This window comes from Antechinus flavipes, chromosome 3, assembly GCF_016432865.1.
Source record: "Antechinus flavipes isolate AdamAnt ecotype Samford, QLD, Australia chromosome 3, AdamAnt_v2, whole genome shotgun sequence".
Lineage (NCBI taxonomy): Eukaryota > Metazoa > Chordata > Mammalia > Dasyuromorphia > Dasyuridae > Antechinus > Antechinus flavipes.
The window spans coordinates 79,505,906-79,525,432 of NC_067400.1; the positions used below are offsets into that span (position 1 = coordinate 79,505,906).

At 33.9% G+C, this 19,527-nt stretch overlaps 1 protein-coding gene across 2 annotated transcripts in view; it reads right to left on the reverse strand.

The window, feature by feature from the left end:
* Positions 1-19,527, reverse strand: part of PARD3B (par-3 family cell polarity regulator beta) — a 1,324,210-nt gene that overhangs the window by 408,939 nt on the left and 895,744 nt on the right. The window contains exon 16 of one of the 2 annotated variants that reach the window (XM_051983713.1): positions 11,164-11,208. The exons of the other annotated variant lie outside the window; for it this stretch is intronic. Within the exon in view, the coding sequence (XP_051839673.1) occupies positions 11,164-11,208 (45 nt within the window). The remainder of the gene's footprint in view (positions 1-11,163; positions 11,209-19,527) is intronic. 2 annotated transcript variants of the gene reach the window in all.

Sequence of the window (19,527 nt, forward strand, 5' to 3'; positions counted from 1 at the left end):
AGCCACATTTGATCATGTATCTTATAATATCTTTATTGATTTATGAACATTGCCTTATGCTGAAGAATTGTAAACTCCTTTAAGGTTTTTTACCTTTCCTGATACAAAAAAAAATTATAGGTGTATAATAAGCACTTTAAAAAAGAGCCCATCTGCATTATGCATAAACAGTGGTATAATTACGTTTTATGTGAAGGGAAATAAAGTAATAGATATTTTAAATGTACAGGAAGTAGGGAAAGTTTTATAAGAGCACTCTCCATGTTCCATTAATTAGACATGACATTATTATATTAGTGCCTATATTTGGTAGACACTTAATAAAATTTAAGGGAAGGGATTTCGATTGCCTGGTACTCTTCCTGTCTCCCATTCTTTTTTTCTATCTGATAGGAGCATGACTGTTAGATATCCTCCCTCCATAATAAAATCTCTCCATTTCTATTGGTTCCTTTCCTGTTCCAGATAAAAAAAATTTCAAAACAAAACACAACTTAAGTTGACCATCCATCTCTTTATGCTATCTTCCTATATTTTAACTCCCTTTCACAAGTAGATTCCTAGAAAATGTTTTCTGTTCCATTTTTTCCTCTTCCCACTCAATTCATAATCCCTTATAATTTAGCTTCTTGCTCTATTAAACTGTTCTAAGATTATCAATATTTCAATTGCTAAATCTTGTCTTGGTCTTCATTTTTTTTTTTTTTTACTTCGCTGTAACATTTAACATTTTTGACAAGCCATTTTTTCCAGATGTTATTTCCTTCATGGATTGTTCTGATATTGCTTTTTTTCCTGGTCCTCTTCCTTTTCCTTCCTTCCTGGATCATTCTTTCCCAGTTTCTTTGCTGCATCTTCATCTGTGTTCTACCTGGTTACTCTGTATTCTCAAAGGCTCTGTCTTAGAACTTTTTTTTATTTCCACTCCCCAACCTCACTATACTCTTTCTCTTAATGTCAATAGACTCTATATGTCCACTTATCATCACTATGCAAATGACTTCCGATTATTCAACATGTCTCCTGGCTAGAGGGCCACAACATAATCTGCCCTGGATACCTTCAACTGATTGATTTTAGGGCATCTCAAACTCATGCAGTCCAAAACAGTATTCATTATTTTTCCACTAAATTAAAACTCCCTTATTTCTTTTGAGGTTCTCTAACTTTCTCACTTTCTAACATCTTTTTCCATATCCAATCAGTTAGTCAAGTCATGATAATTTTATTTCTATAATAATCCCTCAAATCTCTACCCTTCTCTCTAATCTCATATTTATTACCTTAATTTAATGCTATTTCAACTATTACTAGTCTCCTAATTGGGCATAAAGGTCATTCTCCTCCCAATCTATCCTCCACAGCGCTATAAAATAGTATTCTTAAAGCATAAGTCTGACTATATACCACTGTTGTGCTTATGTATCTTCCATGGGTCCCTACAGCTTTTAGGATATTACAAATACTACAGTTTAGGCATTAAAATAACTTGATGATGTGACTCTAAGTTAACTTTTACAGTTAATCATAAGATCATAGATTTAGAGCTAGAATAGACCTTGGAGGCCATAAATATATCTTCATTTCATTTGTGAAGGACAAATTGGCAAAGAAGTTAAATAATTTGCCTAAGATCAAGAAACAGGTGTATGTTATGGGATTTAAACTCAGTTCTTCCTGAATCAAAGTCTAATGTTATTTACCTTTATCTCCCAATGGAACTCTTCATATTGTTGACCTGACAGTCCAACCAAATTGGTTTACTTCCCATTCCATGAACTATTTATTCCATCTCCCATACTTCTCTGTGTTTGCATAGGCTATTCTCCATGCCTGTAATTAATTTCCTTGGCTTCCTATAAAGCTCACATGACCTTTCCAATGGGAAAGTGCTTAATGTCTCCCTGCTTTTTAGTTTTCTCTCCAATCTCAAAAATAATGATTACATATATATATATATATATATATATATATATATAATCCCATTTGATCCTTACAACAACTCAGCAATTTAGATGCTATTATATAGCCACTTTATAAATCTGGAAATGGAGTTGAGATAAGTTAAGTAATTTTCAAAAATTATACTGATAGTAAGTATCTGAGACAGGGTTTGAACAAAAATCTTCCTGACCCCAAGTTCAGTACTATACCCATTGTGTACCCCGGCTGCCTATATAATTTTCTGCATTTATCTCTTTATCTCTTTATATGTTGTATTCTCAAATAGAACATAAGCATCTTGAGAGTAAGCCTTTTTTTTTTAAACAAGCTAATCTTTATAGTCAAAATGCCTAGAATATTCTGTGCATACAGTAGGAGTTGAATATATGCTTGTTGGATGAGACTAAAAGATGTGTTAGACAGGAAACAAAAACAAAGACAGAAGAGAACTAAAACTATGTGCTCTCTTAAAAATGATGCAATACATACCTAATATAAAATAGGGCAGAGGGAGAGTTAGAAAAAAGTAGTATCTAGCAAATGTTCTATTTCCTTCAGTTCATTCTTCTTCATATAACTTCTCTGATTGTGTTTCAAGGATTCAATGGTAAGACTTTTGGATAAACACACAGTGTAATAATTATAATCATTCCAAAGCCAAATATAAACTACAATGCAACCTGAAGCATTTTTTCAAGTTTTAAAGGATAAGGACTAATAGTCACACTTTAAGCTATGATTTATCAGACTTGTATATGTATTATATTTTAGAGAATATGATTTTGCCAGCAGTATCTCTGATACCATATAATGATGCACTGCATAATGATGGTGCTTTCTTCTAATTTTTTCAACTACTTTTCTATTATCTTCATCCTATCCCCTGTCTCCATAAGCACTAGGAGTTTTTAAGTTTGCAAATATATTAACTTGCAGTGAAAAGTTCTGATGTCAAACTTTCCATTTGTATTTATCAACCATCATGTAATCATTTAATAACATTTTGTACCACAGATGCTCACTCTGGCATTTACAAATGCTATTAAAATTGTCAGTTCCAAACCATTGTTTTCCAAACTCAGCAAGATACACATTCCCCATGGATGGCAAAGTTGTAAAGTTCAGCCATATTTGAAGCATCTGACACATGGAGTATTCCCTCCTTTATAAAAAAAAGGAACTCAAAGAAAAATTCATTGTTTTCACTATTCTATGTAGCTGAAGATTTTTGTTGTTTTAATTATAACTGTTCAGAAATAATTAACATTTAAGCTAAGACCACCCATTGAGAATGTCATATAAAAAGATAAAATTTCACCAAATTCTAAATAATCAGAAAGAAGAGAAAATTAAAGGCATTTCTTATAAAGAATATTAATAACAATAACATAATTGCATGTATGCATGTGGGTCAAATCCTATTAGAAAATTACCATTACAACAAATATTTTCTGTAAATAAACATAATTATCCATATCTTGTTCAATATTCTGCCTATTTTAAATCCTTTGACTTGGAGTTTCCATGATACCATTGCTATAGACATCCCATTTACTGCAACAGAAGTCCTTTTCCATTACTTGGTAGATGTTCGTAATGGGTTACTATGTTTCTTCCCCTTCCCCCCCAAAAGAAAAAAATTATCATCTGATGGTTAATACAGTAAAGGACTTATCTAACAACATTCTTTGTATCATCAAACCATGTAAAAGTATTAGTGTATGAGTATTTTGGGAGCAAATCCCATTGTTTTTAACTTTCTCTATTTTTATCACTTACCTTAATGCCTAGGATATAGTAAGAACTTACAAATGTTAATTGACAGACTAAATAAAAAGTTGAATAATATTTATTTTAGCCATAGATTTAAGCATGCATTTATAGGAAATAATGTTAACAACAGCAGTAAAAATATTTAGGTTGAATTGCAATCATTGTGGTTCCTGAAGTTTAACATATTTGAAAATAAATGTATGATTGTAATTTTTCTGCTACTGAATTTCTTTTAGTCACCCCTCTTTCAAACTTCATGCCAATATACTATCACAATCACCTTCTAGATATACTAGGAATAGAAACCAAATAAATCCTTTCATCTTCATGGTACCTTTTGCCATATTGGCAGGGTCTCCTGGCCATAATAGGACAATAGAAAGAATAATGATGTACAAATTTTAAAAGTCTGAGTTCTAGTTACAACTTTGTTAATGAGAAGCAATAAAATAAGATAAGTTGTCTGAACATTTTCTGACAACTAGCTTCCTTTCTTAGGAAGGACCTGGCTTGGATTAAGATCTCAAACCTGCTGTTACTAATAATGGATATTTTAAGTACCTCAAAAGCATATCTTTAAAATACTTTACTCAAATCATTGATCCATTTAACAAATCTTTTTGGAGAGAACAAAGATAAAGAAAGCAAAAGTACAAATATTGATATGATTGCTGAAAATAGATGAAATGAACAAAAAAATGAATTTGAGATCAGTGATTAGATGCTCCTCAAAGTCCCTTGCATCTCTAAAATCCTATTTGATTTTCAATTTCATTTATACATGTACCATCTTGCAAAATTTATTTATAAATAAAATTCTATAAATTGTTAAATAAATCGATTAACTATCTGCAGGGATGAACATGCCCACATCACTGCACAAATTTGATCTTAAGCAAAAAAAAAGGATTCCAATTTCTAGTACTTCCCATACTCCCACCTTTTAAGACTCTGATATCTTTTCTTTCACTTAACTAATTCGGTTGCATTTTAGGTCCCTAAATGCCAAGAAGCCAATATATCAATGTAAACTCATAGTCAAGTTGCTGTAGGAAGTGCTAGACTCAGGAAACAGCCGATGTGCCCTAGCAAACATAAACTGATTTTGGAGCATCTGGGAAATTTGTAAAATATTTTCTGAGTCTAATGATAAAAATATTTCAGTGTGGTGCAAAATAAATAGAGTTTTATGCAAACTAGAAGTCCTGGCTTCAAATCTTGGCTCTGTCACTTAAAACCTGAATGATCAAGGACAATTTTGGCCATAGTTGATTTATAAAATGAAGAACTGTACTTAATAAAGCTTCCTATCCAGTTCTAAAAGTTTGATTTTAATTTTTAAATGCAGAAGGCTTAGTATATATCAGATAAAGGCATTATAACTAACTGGACTCTTATGAACTTACCAATTACTGTCCTAGAATAATGGATCTACAAGAATTAGATTTTAAAATCTAAAAGAAAGAAGGGAATACACATTTATCAGGTACTTATTATGTTTCTGGCACTCTGTTAAGGGTTTTATAAAATATCTTCACAATAACCCTAGTTGAGCAAACTAAGACCAAGGTTGAATAACTTGTTCAGAATCACATAGCATCTAAGGCCACATTTGAACTCATACCTTCCTAATTCAAGATCTAAAACTCTTTTCACTGTGCCATCGATAAATCTTTAGGATGTAAGATTATATTTTAACAACACTTTATAGTTTCAGAAGCAAAGCTCCAGGGAAATAAACTAATAGTTTCAAATGTGGTGTTAAACTCAGGAAACAGCCAATGAACCCTGGCAAACATAAACTGATGTTGTCTTTAGCATTATACAATCTTTATAAAAATACAAAAAAATAACTGAGGGTAGAGTAAAAAAAAGTTTTGAAAACTCATCCCACTTCCCATTATTTTTATTTTGTCCACATATGCATGGACAATTTTTCAACATTAGCCCTTGCAAAATCCTGTGTTCCAATTTTCCCTCTTTTCCCCCAATCCCCTACCCTAGATGGCTAGTAGTCCAATATATGTTAAACATGGTAGAAATATATGTTAAATCCAATATATATGTATATTGGATTTTACATTTATTTAAATATTATACAAAATATATTTTTTTTTCTAGAAACCTATCTTCCCCCTCTCAGCAATACTTTATTTTCCCAAATACATGCAAAGACAGCTATCAACATTCATTTTTGTTAAACTTTATGTTCCAAATTTTTTCCCTCCCTCACCTTCTCCCTTCCCCAAGATATCAAGCAATCTGATAAATGCATTTCTTTTAAACATATTTCCATATTTTACAAAATATGTAAAAGAGTTTTGCTCTCCAAGGGGACTAAAGGTTCTCAGGAGCACTCCCTTTAGCTATTCCCTTTAGTATGTTTGCATATAGTCATTTTATTCTAAAGTCAAATCAAAGTACCAAGTATTTCAGGACTCTAAGTGGATGACAATTTTAACTGAAAACAAACATAGGCACCATGCCACATGAACTAACAGATAGATAAAAATTAGTAAGGAATCTTCCAGAAGGCTTAAAAGGGAAGAAATGTAATTCATATAGGGAAAAAATAGAACTTTTCTGTTTATTGTTCATCTTGCAAGGTCCTCAACAGGTAAAAGAAGATACACTTTATGAGGCTCTATCATTATCCTTCTGCTACAGGCCAGATATGTTTCTCTAAATAGACTTATAAGTTTTTTGAGTAGTGATATACTTTATACTTTATTTATATTTTTTATGTAAACCTTATACTTTAATTATATTTTCTCCAACTCATGCTTAATATAGAGAAGGTCGTTGAGTTATACCCAGAGAGAGGAGGAGATATGCCTAAGATCACATCATCATCGTAGTAATATTTATATAGTGCCTTCTTATGTGCTAGGCACTGTGTTGAGCACTTTTTAATTATTACCTCATCTTATCCTCACAATCATCCTAAGAAGTAGGTACCATTATCATCTCCATTTTGCAAATGAGAAAATTGAGGCAAACAAAGGTTATGTGATTTACCCCAGCTAACATAACCTGTCCAAGGCCAGATTTGAAGTTAGATCTTTCTAACTCCAGATAGTATCCTCTATTCATTGTGACACCTTACTGTCCAGTGGCAAAAGTAAGATTTGAACTCAGATCTCCCTTGGATCACCCTGTCCTTTCGCTGATTGAAAAACTATCCAGTAAAGTGCTAGATTTTGGGCCCTATTGCTTTTCACGGGGCTCGCTTATTTTTATAACCCTATAGCTAAATGTTTAGGCACATCAGAAATTAAAATAGAAATAGGAAAGCTTTTTTAGTCCATTTTCCTAATTAATATGTCAGAGCTCATAAAGAAGAACTCATCAGCCTTTCTTCAGTACTGCATCATCCTAAAGACCTGTGTCAGCAAAGATCTCAGCAGACAGTCAATACATTTTAAAAGAGTTCCAAGCTGTAAATCAAAACCAAAAAATGAAGACGCAGTAAAAAGAAAAATTTACAAGCGGATCATGGCTTAATGCAGAATGAACTCAGGTACCAGAGTGGGATATACAAAGTAGAAAATTTTAAAAAAAGATTTCATTTGAAGAGAAATCCTGTAACACTGAGCATACCCCGCACTAACAGTGAAAGATTAATGCCAAATTACGTTCATGTTCTCAAAACATGATTATTTCTTCCAAATATTTCTATTCATCTTAATTTGTTTTATAATGTAATTTTCCTCTTGACTTCAGCCTTGTTGATATTTGGATTTTGTAAGGGAATTCTGAAGAACAGGGATAAATGAGGTGAGGTCATCCAGGAATTGTGTGCCATAAAGAGAAGATGGATTAGTCAAGAAAGGCAAGAGTAAGAAGTGAAAGAAAGGTGGATGGTCAGAATGCTCCACTGGCTGTCTTATCAGGTCAGGCTAAAGCTAAGGTCTCCAATATGTCAGGTGGATCTCCTTTGGCGAACGCTGGAAGAAGATGAATGAAAGTTTACAGGATGAAGAGGTATGAATAGGCTGAGATCTGCCTCACTTGAGTTAACTCCCATATGAAGGAGGATATGGATCCATCTGAGTAGGTTCTTAGAATTTCTTGTTACATACTGTGCTTTAACATGGAAGGAATACAAACACATAACCTAAGAAAACCCAACCAGAATGACAATGAAAATATTTTTGTTTATATGATAAGAAGGCATGATTTTTAGGGTTTTTGGGGGGAGTAGGTAAGTGGGGAGCAAAATGAGAATCTTTTCAAAAAGCAGATGTATATACCAACATATTAATAGGAAATGATCTGACAAACTACAAATGAACAGTAAATTCAGGAGGTATGCTTTCTCTCTTCTCAAAGTATTACGGAAATGGCAGTTTCCCTCCTGAATATCTGACTCATCTTTGGATTCAAGGAAAGGGGAAAGGCTGTCTTTTGGATGTGAACGTTAGAACCATCTAGCTTGTCTGAGGCTTTGGCCTGACCTAAGTTCTCAGGCATCACTTAGAGAGGAAGACAGCCACAGTGTGTGTGCCAGCAAGCCTGTCACATATTTGGGATGCACCCAAGCCAGACCAACAGATGTAACTTGGCACTAAAATGATCCTTCAAAAACTAAAGGAGCTGACTCTGGAAATCTTTTGCCCAGACAAATTTATTAAAATGTTGCACATCATCCTGAATGAGAGGGAAGATGATACATTTAGGTCAGCACACAAAATCTAATTTGTTTGACTTTTTGATGGTTTTGGATGGAATGAAAGAAACCTGTATTTCTGTAATTAAAAAAGAAGTGGGAGGAGAAAAGCACACATTCTTTCCTAGAAAGATGATGACTTCTGTCTCAAGATTTTCAGAAAAGCAATTTGGGGGGAAACCATAGTTGTAGAAAGTAGATGAGTAATCCCAATGAGAACTGGTGAGCACAGGAGAGGAAGAACAGCTTAAAGATAAAAATTCATATGGGATAAATACTAACAGCCATATACTATGAAGAACAACTGGGAGAGAATCTGCATTGTCTGAAGCATACATCTTTGGGACTGGAAAAGGAAGTAAAGAATAATGGAATCCAAAAATCAGGTGTCAATTTGACCTTTAATTCTATTCTCTACAAGCCTAGTCTCTTTCATAAACAGAGGCAACCCTAGGAAAGATGACACTGTTCTCTGTGCAAAAGCGTGATAATAATGAGTTTTTTTGGCTAACCCAGAATCTAACTGTTTAGAAGTTGAGCAAAAATAATGTTTAGTTTCCTGAAAGGGGCCAAAAAATTTATTTCCTATTTGTTTATTTTAGAAAAACTCACAAAAAAGTCTTCAGAAGATTTTGGATATTTTTTATCTTTACTCTAATTCTAGATAGAAAACACATCTTTATGTAATAACATGAAGAGACAGAAAAAGTGCTATATACATGAAAGACAAAAATACCTTTAAATATCCTTGGGGCTTATGAGTCATATGACCTTGCCTTTTTGATACCTATAAAAAATCAAGTATTAGAAGGTTTAAAATTTTAAAAAATGGTGGGAACAATTAGCACATGGCAATTTTCTCATTCCCACAGAAACTTTCTCTCTCACAGTGATCTAATCCTCTTGAGTTCTTTATTAGAAGAAATAGAGGAAAGGGGGGAAATAGGAGTGGGGGAGAAGAGAGAGATAAGCCAAGAGTTGTGAACCAATTCTTCTCCTGCTGTTAACACTAAAGAATCTGGAGAAGTTATAAAATAAAAAAAAATTCATAATCTTGCTTTGAAACATGATGGAACTAATGAGGCATCAAGGCCACTTATGGCTGAAAACATAATTGGCATATAAACACAAGAGATGCTCATTGTTAGGAAAGCCTTTCCCTTTTGTTTCAGAAAACTAAAAGATGCCAACATATTGTAATCCTTCTGTTGTACTGTGACAAATCTAAGACTAAGATAGATAATTTCTCCAGCAGAGTTTTAACAAAGTAGGAACTCCTCAGAGAACCAGTACTATTTAGTATGATATACAGTACCTTAAATGTATACAACTGGTTTGAATTCAAGATGATGAATAAAGAATAGAAAGACTAGAATCACAAATTCAGAGTTGGGAGACACTTGAGAAACCATCTTATCCAATCCTATCTGAAGAAGAAGTCACGATATAAAATATTCACCAAAAGGCCATCCAGATTTTTTTTTGAAGACCTCCTTTAGAAGGGAGGCAAGGCATTTTGGTTTTCCAAAGCCTGAATTAATTTTTTTTGGAAGACTCATCTGAAGTGTTTCAAGAGATCATTTGGAAGAATAAAGGGTATTAATCACAGAAGAAATAAGTCTCTTATAAAAGCAGCACTTCAAAACTTCCTTTGACACCTGATTTAAACACAGAATTAGAGGGAATGATCTTATAGAGCATCTGGTCCAAATTTTTCTTTTTCATATGAGTACTAAGGCTCAGTAAGGTTAACTAGACCTGGGATAAAGTGATAGTATTTAGAAAAGGACAGGTAGATTTGGCGTAGGGGAGTCCTTTGTGATAAAATTACTCTAGATAACAGGTCTGCATGATTTGACACAAATAGGTAGAGATTAAAACCCTGCTTGATATATAATCACTTAGAGAATCACTGATATCAAATGTAGTAGATAAATATCGCTGGTCTGAGAAAGGAAATTTGCTTTGCTTTCTCACATCCATTTCTACTCAAAGTGAGGTGCTATATTTTAGGAAAAAAGAATATTCAACTGAAAGTAGATTTTTTGAAAAATCTTAGGAGAGCACCACAACACTGAAACCTATTTTAAAAGAATTAAGCATGAGGATGAAAAGACTATAAACTTCCTGATTTCAAAAGACAAGTTGAAATACAGAAACTATGAAGATGGCTTTTCCTTTAACCTCCAATAACAGAGAGGCTTTCAAACGATGCAGTTTTACAGAGGTTTACTAGAGTGATTTTGGGAAGATGACTCATGAATAAAAACAAACCAAACCCACTATATTCTGCTTTGAAAGGAAGTGTGTGTGTATGTGTGTGTGGTGGGATTAGATACTGGTGTTAACTGACATTTTTATAACCTCAGGTTTTTAGAAAAGAAAGAAAAAAAAATCATACTGTTAAAATTTTCACTGGGATGTTAGGATGCCAAAATCATCATGAGAAAAATTTAAGGTTTTTGTTGCTCTTCTTTTTAAAATTTCATTACCCTTAATGTTAAACCGATATACTTCTTGACGTTTTTGTGGGCTTTATTTTTTTTTTTTAAGGAAATGGCTATACTTTTGCTTCAGATGATTCACGTCAGCCTGCATGCAGCTATGCATAGAGCCAAGCCATAATTTATCACTGTGGAAGTCAGAGACATCTCATGTATTAATTAGCAAGTCTTTTTTGCGACTGGTGGATGGAAACAGATTCCAAATGCTACTTGCATTTGGTCAGTGGTTTCCAGGAAGGGAGAAAGTAAAATGAGTTATGGGGAATTTCTTACCCAATTTGTGTCCAGCCAATGAGTGAACTTTACTTTCATCTGGCACTGAATGGAAGGAAAAAAAAAGACATAAAGATAAGACACTCTTTAAATTCACCATTCTGAACAGATGAAACATTATTTTAGATATGAGATTAAATCTTTTACTTTAGCAAAGGTATGAGATATGAACCTTCTCATTTACAAGATAGAGTCTACTATTTAAAAATAAGTCAAGAAAGGACATGGTTATACTTCATGTTAGTTTTTCTTTTCTAGATTCTTTAGTTGTATGATTATATTTTTATAATGAGAATTCAACCTATTTAAGTAACATTTAATCAAACTTATTACACTTAATAACAGAACAGATTGTTGGAGAGTTTCCCAAATGTAGTCTACTTACAATTTTAGATATTTGACAATTTATTGGTGGACTAGCTGCTGAAAGTTAGGGCTGTCTTTGTATGATTTGCCACAAAGTCATATCTGCTGTAGTAGTAAATTATAGCATGGTATTGGATGGGGTACCCTAAAAGGCCAAGAACATATTTGCATATAAGCACCTAGATTTATAGCTCTGTGTTCTAAAACAATATATAAACAATTTTGAATCCTACATTCTGTTGGGATATCCATTCCATTTCTCCCTTTTTTCTCCACTCCATCAAACTGTGTTCATAATGAAGTGCTACGTCTTACATTTTGAAACAATATGTCCTAGTCCAGGAATATTACAATATAAACTTCATGGGTTGGAGGATGGGTGAGAAGATTAGACACACATTACTCAGAGTGTTCCAGATCCTCTGGGACTTTTTCTCTTGAAACTCCCATCTGGATCTGAAGCCAAGTGTCTGAGACAGACAGAATAGGGAAAGGTGGAACCCAAGTTCCCATTCTTCACACCAAGAAAGAAAAGGAAATTCGGTACAGAATTTTTGTAGGGGAAACAGAGATCAAAGGTAAGGATCAGAACAAAAGTGGCCAATGAAGAGAATACTTATGATTTAACCCAATAGGAAGAAAGGAATTTAAACCAAGAGTTTAACATGGGAAAGTGGAGATTGCCTGAGTCTAATCTACAGCATCTTTTTCTTTCCAATTCTTAGCATTTTCACTTGCTCTATCCCCATCTCTCTGTCATCCTGTCTCTTGCTCTCTCTCTCTCTACCTCATCTCACTGTCTGTGTCTGTATCTCTCACCAACCAAAATCTCCTATTATTGTCACAGGTATCACCCTCCTTCCAGGAATTCAGTTTATCAGTTATGGTATCATCCTCATCATCCTCATCTCCTCACTCTCACTGACCACAATTCTTTTTCTAACAGAATCCTTTCCTCTTTACTCCCACAACCATATCCTAGTTCAGAATTGTATCATCTTTTGTACAAACTATTAAAAATACTGTTTGGTTTACCTACTTCAGATCTCTCTCTGTTCAAACAGATTCTCCACATAGATGCCCAATTGAATTGAAGAAAATTCAAAGACCTGTCTGATCATATCACTTTTCCTCCCTAACCCCACATATAGGGATTCCCTATTACCTCTGGTACCAAATATATAAACTTCTTTATTTGGCTTCCCATCCTCTCCCCAAGACCCTAGTATATTTCTTTTCCAAAATCATACTTTGTATTCACTTTATATATTAACGAATATCTCTGTGTTGTTACCATCATTAGAATGCAAACTCCTTGCCCTTTGTGATTGTTTCATTTTTGTCTTTGTATCTAGCATGTAGCACATGGCTTGGTATATGCTACATACTTATTGATTTACTGATGAGTGTGTAGAGCCATCAAATATCAGAATTGATGGTCCATGTTTATTTTCTTTTTCCAAAAAAGATATATAGATTACTAACATGTCCCACAAAATTTCTGGACTTCAGAAAAGCCTTGGGTGGTCCCATTAACTTCAATCGATTATACAGGTAATTTACTGCCTATCATCTCTTGCTACATGAGTTTCAATTTTTTTTATACAAGATACTCCCTTCAACAAATAAGCCACTTCTGAACTTCATAAAAAAATTTTTTTATTAGTCATACAGACCCACAGAGAGGTCTTATACATTATTCTTTTTATTGTAAGCTGGATCATAAGCATCTGCTCCTGTCATTCTATAGTGAATCTTCTCATGCATAAACCATTATAGGCAATACTAGGATTTAACTATATTTTTTGAAGGGGGGAATCTTCCAGGTACTTCCTCATTTGTGATTAACATTATCCAGGATGTAGTTCAAACTAATTTAGGTGGCTTTGGGTCATATGTCCAATGAAGTTTCTTGACAGACTGCACCCAATACCCTATTTCCTATTTGAATATCAAACTGATGATAGTAGTATCTGGTCAAAAACAGTTATATAAAGCAGTTATATAGGAATGCCATGTTGCCAGATATGAGTAGCATTGAATTTGTGATCCAAGTACATCTAAATTGCTTATGTTAGTGTTTGAACATCATGCTTATTTTATACACACATATACATATATACATGTATGTATGTAGTTACACACACACACACACACACACACACACACACACATAATCAAGGTTCATCTTTAAACTTTTGCAGCTGTTACTGCTTTCCATAGAGCTCCAGAATGGCATTTGTGGCCAATACACTATCATCAGTGAAAAGCTGATGTAGGATATTTCCCCCCAAGTCAAGGTGTCAGAGAAATGTGTCCAAGGAAGCCATTAAGAGAATTGGATAAATTTGAATCCCCTTTGTCCAGCTCTTTTGTGAATGCTGATTCAGTCCAGTTGTACAAGGTTTTACTTTGGGTAAACATCTGGTTTTTTATCTCTTCAGTGATGGCAATTCTGGCTGAGGACTTGGCTCTACTGCAGCCACTCAATATCTCAAAGATTATCTTGCTTTTCTATGAATATCTTTACAATGCATAGGAGTTAGGATTTTTATCTCCATTTAATAGAAGAAGAAACTTTTGACATTAAAAATGTTAAGTAATATGTTTAACATTTGAGCTAAGAATCAAACCAATATTTCCTAAATCCCACACCATTGTAGTAGCCTTGTTTTGAGTCTTCACATAAGACACAGTTGTGTCTTTGTACCCCTTGATACAAGGGGTTGATAGATCTGAGAAACCCCCACAGGGTTAGTGTATGTATGTGTGTGTGTGTGTGTGTGTGTGTGTGTGTGTGTATGTGTGTTTAAATTTAGGATCCACAGGCTTCATCATACTGCCAAAGGGATTTATGGCACCTCCTTCCCAAATAAGAATACCTGGAATACAGTTTTACTTTATATGTTAGATTTCTTAAGCATTTATTTTCAAAGAGTACCAGGTGCTATTAAAATAGTAGATACAGTTGTTAAATGCAATTAATTTAATATTAGCTGTCATTTAATAATGTTTTAATGTTTGTAAAATGCTTTATATGCATAATTTCATTAATTCTTAAAATAGTTGATCGCCCATAAGTATAATTATCCTGATTTCACAGGGGAGGAAACTGAGGCAACAAGAGGTTAAATGTCAGAGGTAAGGTTTGTACCTGGGTCTCTTTTGACTCTAAATCTAGAACTCTTTCCCCTATACTACACTGCCATATATAATGTGCTTAGACCAGCATCTTTTTGTATAAAATCCATTATCAAATTGTATCCAAAGCCCATTTAACATGATAAAATGCAGTTATAAAAAGTTACAGAGTTGTCTATTTATTATACTGTTCCTGTCCACCAACTGCCCATCACATATTTCCCCCCAATAACACATTTTTGGAGGAACCTGTGGTGATTTTCTTCTTTTAAAATAATATAGGATGGTTCTCTCTGGGAGAAAGCAGGTTTCTTGGGGAGATTTTCTGGAGGCAGCCTTAGTTTCAGTTTATAGGTAATAATCACTCCAAAATGCAGCCAGCTGGTAAAAATGCAAGTGTTTATTTTCTCCTTTCAAAATAGCCCGGTTAGTTGAGGCTTATCACTTTGCTTGGTTCTAAGAGCTCTTGCAGCTTTGTCCTTTGCTTCTGCCTCTGTTTTCTTCAGCCTCCAGAGCCAGCACCAAATTGAGTTTGTCTTGCCTCTGAGAGAGGACTTCTGGCTCTCAATCTCCCAGAGTGCTCCTCTCCGACCCCAGTGAATCTTCCGAAGTAAAACTCCTCACTCAGAGAGGGCTTCTGGCTGAACTCATTTGCCGTTCCCCTCTCCATCTAAATTCAGCTGAACTCCCGACTGAGTTTGCTTCTTATATATCATCTCCCAAAGGTTGACTCCTGCTTCTGGAGGCACACTTAAGGAAGGTGTGAATTCACAAAGTTACAAAGTTTGCTTTGTGAATCTCCCATACTTGTGAACTCCAATGACTACTGGTGTGAACACAAGCATTGTATCAATTAGTTCTACTTAGTACCTTGTTTCAGGTTCTGGCCCAAAACATCTCCTTGTAAGATCAGATCAGTGATACTGAACAATCCAAATTAGATAATTATTGTCTCTATCAACTCTAATGACTTAACAATTTGCAAAGATTCCAACAGGAACCAGTTAACAAAATATGAGGACATTCATTTGCATAGTTCAGGAAAAAAATAAGGTAAAATCATGGGATGTTTTGGCTAACTAAATATTAAACACAGGAAAATAAGCAAAGTATTACAAATATTCTAGTGACTTTGATTTTAAGTATAGTATCTTATTCCATGCATGAACAAATATCATTACTGCTATTGAGACGATGTTACCATCTTAGTGGCAGCATATAGTTATTTCTAATATTCAAGGAGAAATTCCTTAGTATCTCTTATAAATGTTTTTAAGGAACATAGATGAAAATCCTGGTATTATAATGAGCTTAATGGTTTGGCCTACCTCTACCTCTTCAAAATAAAATAAAATATTACTTTTACTAAGGGCTCAAGAAAATAAAGGGTTTTTTTTTTTTTGCAAAAAGAAAAAACGATTATAAAATATAAAAGAGGCCATCGTGACTTAATATATTAATTTTTATTTGTTTCTAAAAATAAGTGCTACAATCAACATATAAGTAATATAAGTGACTTGACTTTGGAATTATTTTTTTTTAAATCTTCCCTTAGAGATAAAGTTAGTATTAGTAATTCTACAGCATGATATTTATCTAGTACAGAAATAGGAAACATAACAAGGCAAGAAAGACAGATGTGTAATACTATACGAGCACTAATTTACAAAAGATTGAAAATTAACAATTATGTCTGATACAAAAATAGCTTTTTGCACTGAATGGCAAGTTGCTAAAAGATTCAGTGATGGGCAAGGGCTAGAATAGAAGCCACAGTTTTTCATATAGTTGGCTTGCTTATTTTACAAGCTGGAGAAGACAACCTCCTTTTTTCTTTACCCAAAATTTAATTTCATTTGCTCCAGACTACATAAGGAGAACGTTGTGGTCATAGAAGAGAGATCTAGGAAGAACTTTGGTTCCTTAAAATATATGATTTCAAGACATTTTTTATTATCATCATCATTATTATTAATCATCATAGATGAGGGTCTCTAAGATGTTTATTAGGGTCTTGGACAATCTAGATTTCTATTAACAAGTTGCTTCTTATTGTTAAACGACAGATCAATGATCTCTATTTGATGGGCATTTCTAGAATGGGATGCCGATGATTTAGTTTTTTGTTTGTTTTTCCCCCATGTGCCCTATGATTTAGCAATGTTACTACTCTTAGGCACTCTGAGTGAGAGTAATACATAATTTCTGATTCTGGGCTTTGAAAAGGGGAGAACCACTGAACAATAACTATTTTTTTTTGCTAACAGAATGGTGAGTAGAGGCTAGAGAAGCAGAGCCTTTTTTTGACTGAATTTTGACCAGGTTTTCCATAGAAACCCCAAAGAAATTCAAAACAAGGAAAATAATGGAAATCATTTGTGTTAAAGATAGCACTTGTAGCATTTGAAAGCAACAAACATTAGAGAGCACATAATACATAAAGGAATTGGCATTCTAGTAGGATACATTTATATTAATACAGTGATCACTTCAAATATGTTTTATTCTTTTTGTCAGGCTTTCTTTTATACCTCAAATGCATTCTCACAGGGGGAAAACAAGCCACTTGCTTATTGATAGCATTTGATAAGCATTCTATAACATAAGTGACTATTAAGGACTACAGCCACTTAATAAAAATTTGCAGAATGGTAGCAGATTTGGAGAGTTAATGGGCCCCATATGCTCCTCTGCTGCTGACAGAAGATGGTATATTGCTCACATGCTCACATCTCTTCAGCTAAAAATTGCCATCAGCTACAGTTTTTCTTTTTGAGAATGCCAACACTATGTCATGAATGGGGGGAAAAACACCGCACCATGAATATGCAAATGCACTAAGATTTCCAATATTTCACATCATGACACTTGAAGCAAAGCAGTAGTCTAGAATATGATGCAACATTCAGCTTTGACATAGTCATGTTGGTAAAATACCTCTCTGTTCTACTTCATTTAATCTTTGATTTCCATATTGAGGACCTAACAAAGACAGCAATCATGTAGGTGAAGCTGACTTGACTGAATATGACCATATTTTCTAATTATCCCATAAATATCCTTTTCTGGACATCTGGGTGGTAAGCTAGACATCTCATGTTTCCTTAATGGTTAATAAACTTGTTTCCAAGAGTTGTTTTTTCAGAAATATAAAACTGATGTGGTTGCCAATATTGAGAATCAATTTTCCTCCCTCTTAGCAGATCAATTTCTGTGCCATAGATTGATTTCCAGAATTTCTAAGCAATGAAACCTGTTCCATGCTATAAATTAAATTCCTTCCTTATAAACATGGACTATTACTACATTAATTTATAGTGTTTTCTTATTGCAATGACTGTTTGGCACAATGTATCTCCCCAGTGAGGCTTTTTGGATTTTCAGTAATGTGAATTTTTGCAGATTGAAAAATGTTTCATTCTCTTGAAGAAAAACAGAGATTTGCTTTGTTGAAAAAGAGTAACAATGATAAAAAAAACAAATATGAGATGATGAAGAAAATTTATCCATATAGGCAAAAAGACTCATTATTTTTCGCTTCTTCCTTCTACCTTCTAAGTTTTGCCTTCAGAGAACACAGAAAGACTGAGCTCCACATATCCGGCCCAAAACCTACTCAGGATTCTGATGCCCTAACTTGTTTCCTAAATCTCACAGCAGATCTCAATGATTAGGAAATGGATAATATAGATGACAGGCCCAGGAGACTAAGAAATCTAGGCTGTCTCATATATATACAATACATACACATGAGTGTGTGTGTGTGTGTGTGTATATATATATATATATACATACATATATTATATATATGTAATATATATATGTAGGTATTTATACATTTGTATACTAAAATATCTTGTGTGTATAGCCCTATATCTATATATCTTAATTGCCTCTGAACTACCACCATTGCTGACTGACTCTTGAGAAATACATAATTAAAAAGGTGTAACCCTTTGGATCTTTTCTCCTTTCCACAAACCTTTTGGGCTTCCCAAGCACAGTTCAGGAAATGCCATGAAATACTTTTTACAGCTCCTTACAATTCCATTTTCAGTATCCCTATATCCCTGTTCTGAACTTAGTGGCGTCATGACAAAATGGCATAAAGTATAAATTGTGCAGACTGGGTAGAAGATGACACAGATAATGTAGGTTTGCAGATGAAGGGAGGCTGGGATCTAGGAAACACCAAACAAGTTTTATTTAGAAGGAAAAATCATGCCTTTGTCTAAGGGAATATGGACTGGAGTAACGTTAAGGGACAGATGTTATGTTGAAGTTACAAGGCAAATAGGTTTGAATCACCTTGAAATTCAGAAGCAGGTGGAGGCAAAGAACATTCTTCTGTGATCAGAGAACATCTAAATTCAAGAACAAGGTTTGAGGAAAACAGACTTGGGTGGGCTGATGAAAGTTTGTGGAGATAGGTTTGTAATTTGGGTAGGTGACTTGGACTAGTACAGACTCGAGATAAATGTCATTTGGGGTTTGGTCTCTTTTCGCCTGATTGATATTCATTCATGATTAAGTCATATGCTATTCAATGGAGATCAGCTTTATTTTCTTTCTCTTCTTTTGCCTGTTTGGTGTTAATAAACTGCTGGAATTAATTGAAAATGCCACTTCCCTGGCTATTCCTTCTTAGTGTAGGAAGTTCAATGTTGTATTATACTTATACCAAGTACCCAAGTTTTCAATCCATAAATATTGTTTACATAATTTTTGTAAATGTAAATAAACACCTTTCTAAAATCTCAGTAAATTAGAAAACTCTAACAAAGCATTCACTAATTGCTGTTTTTTCAACATAAGCATTATTCTTTTATCATTTTTTCAATTTATTAGAGATAACAA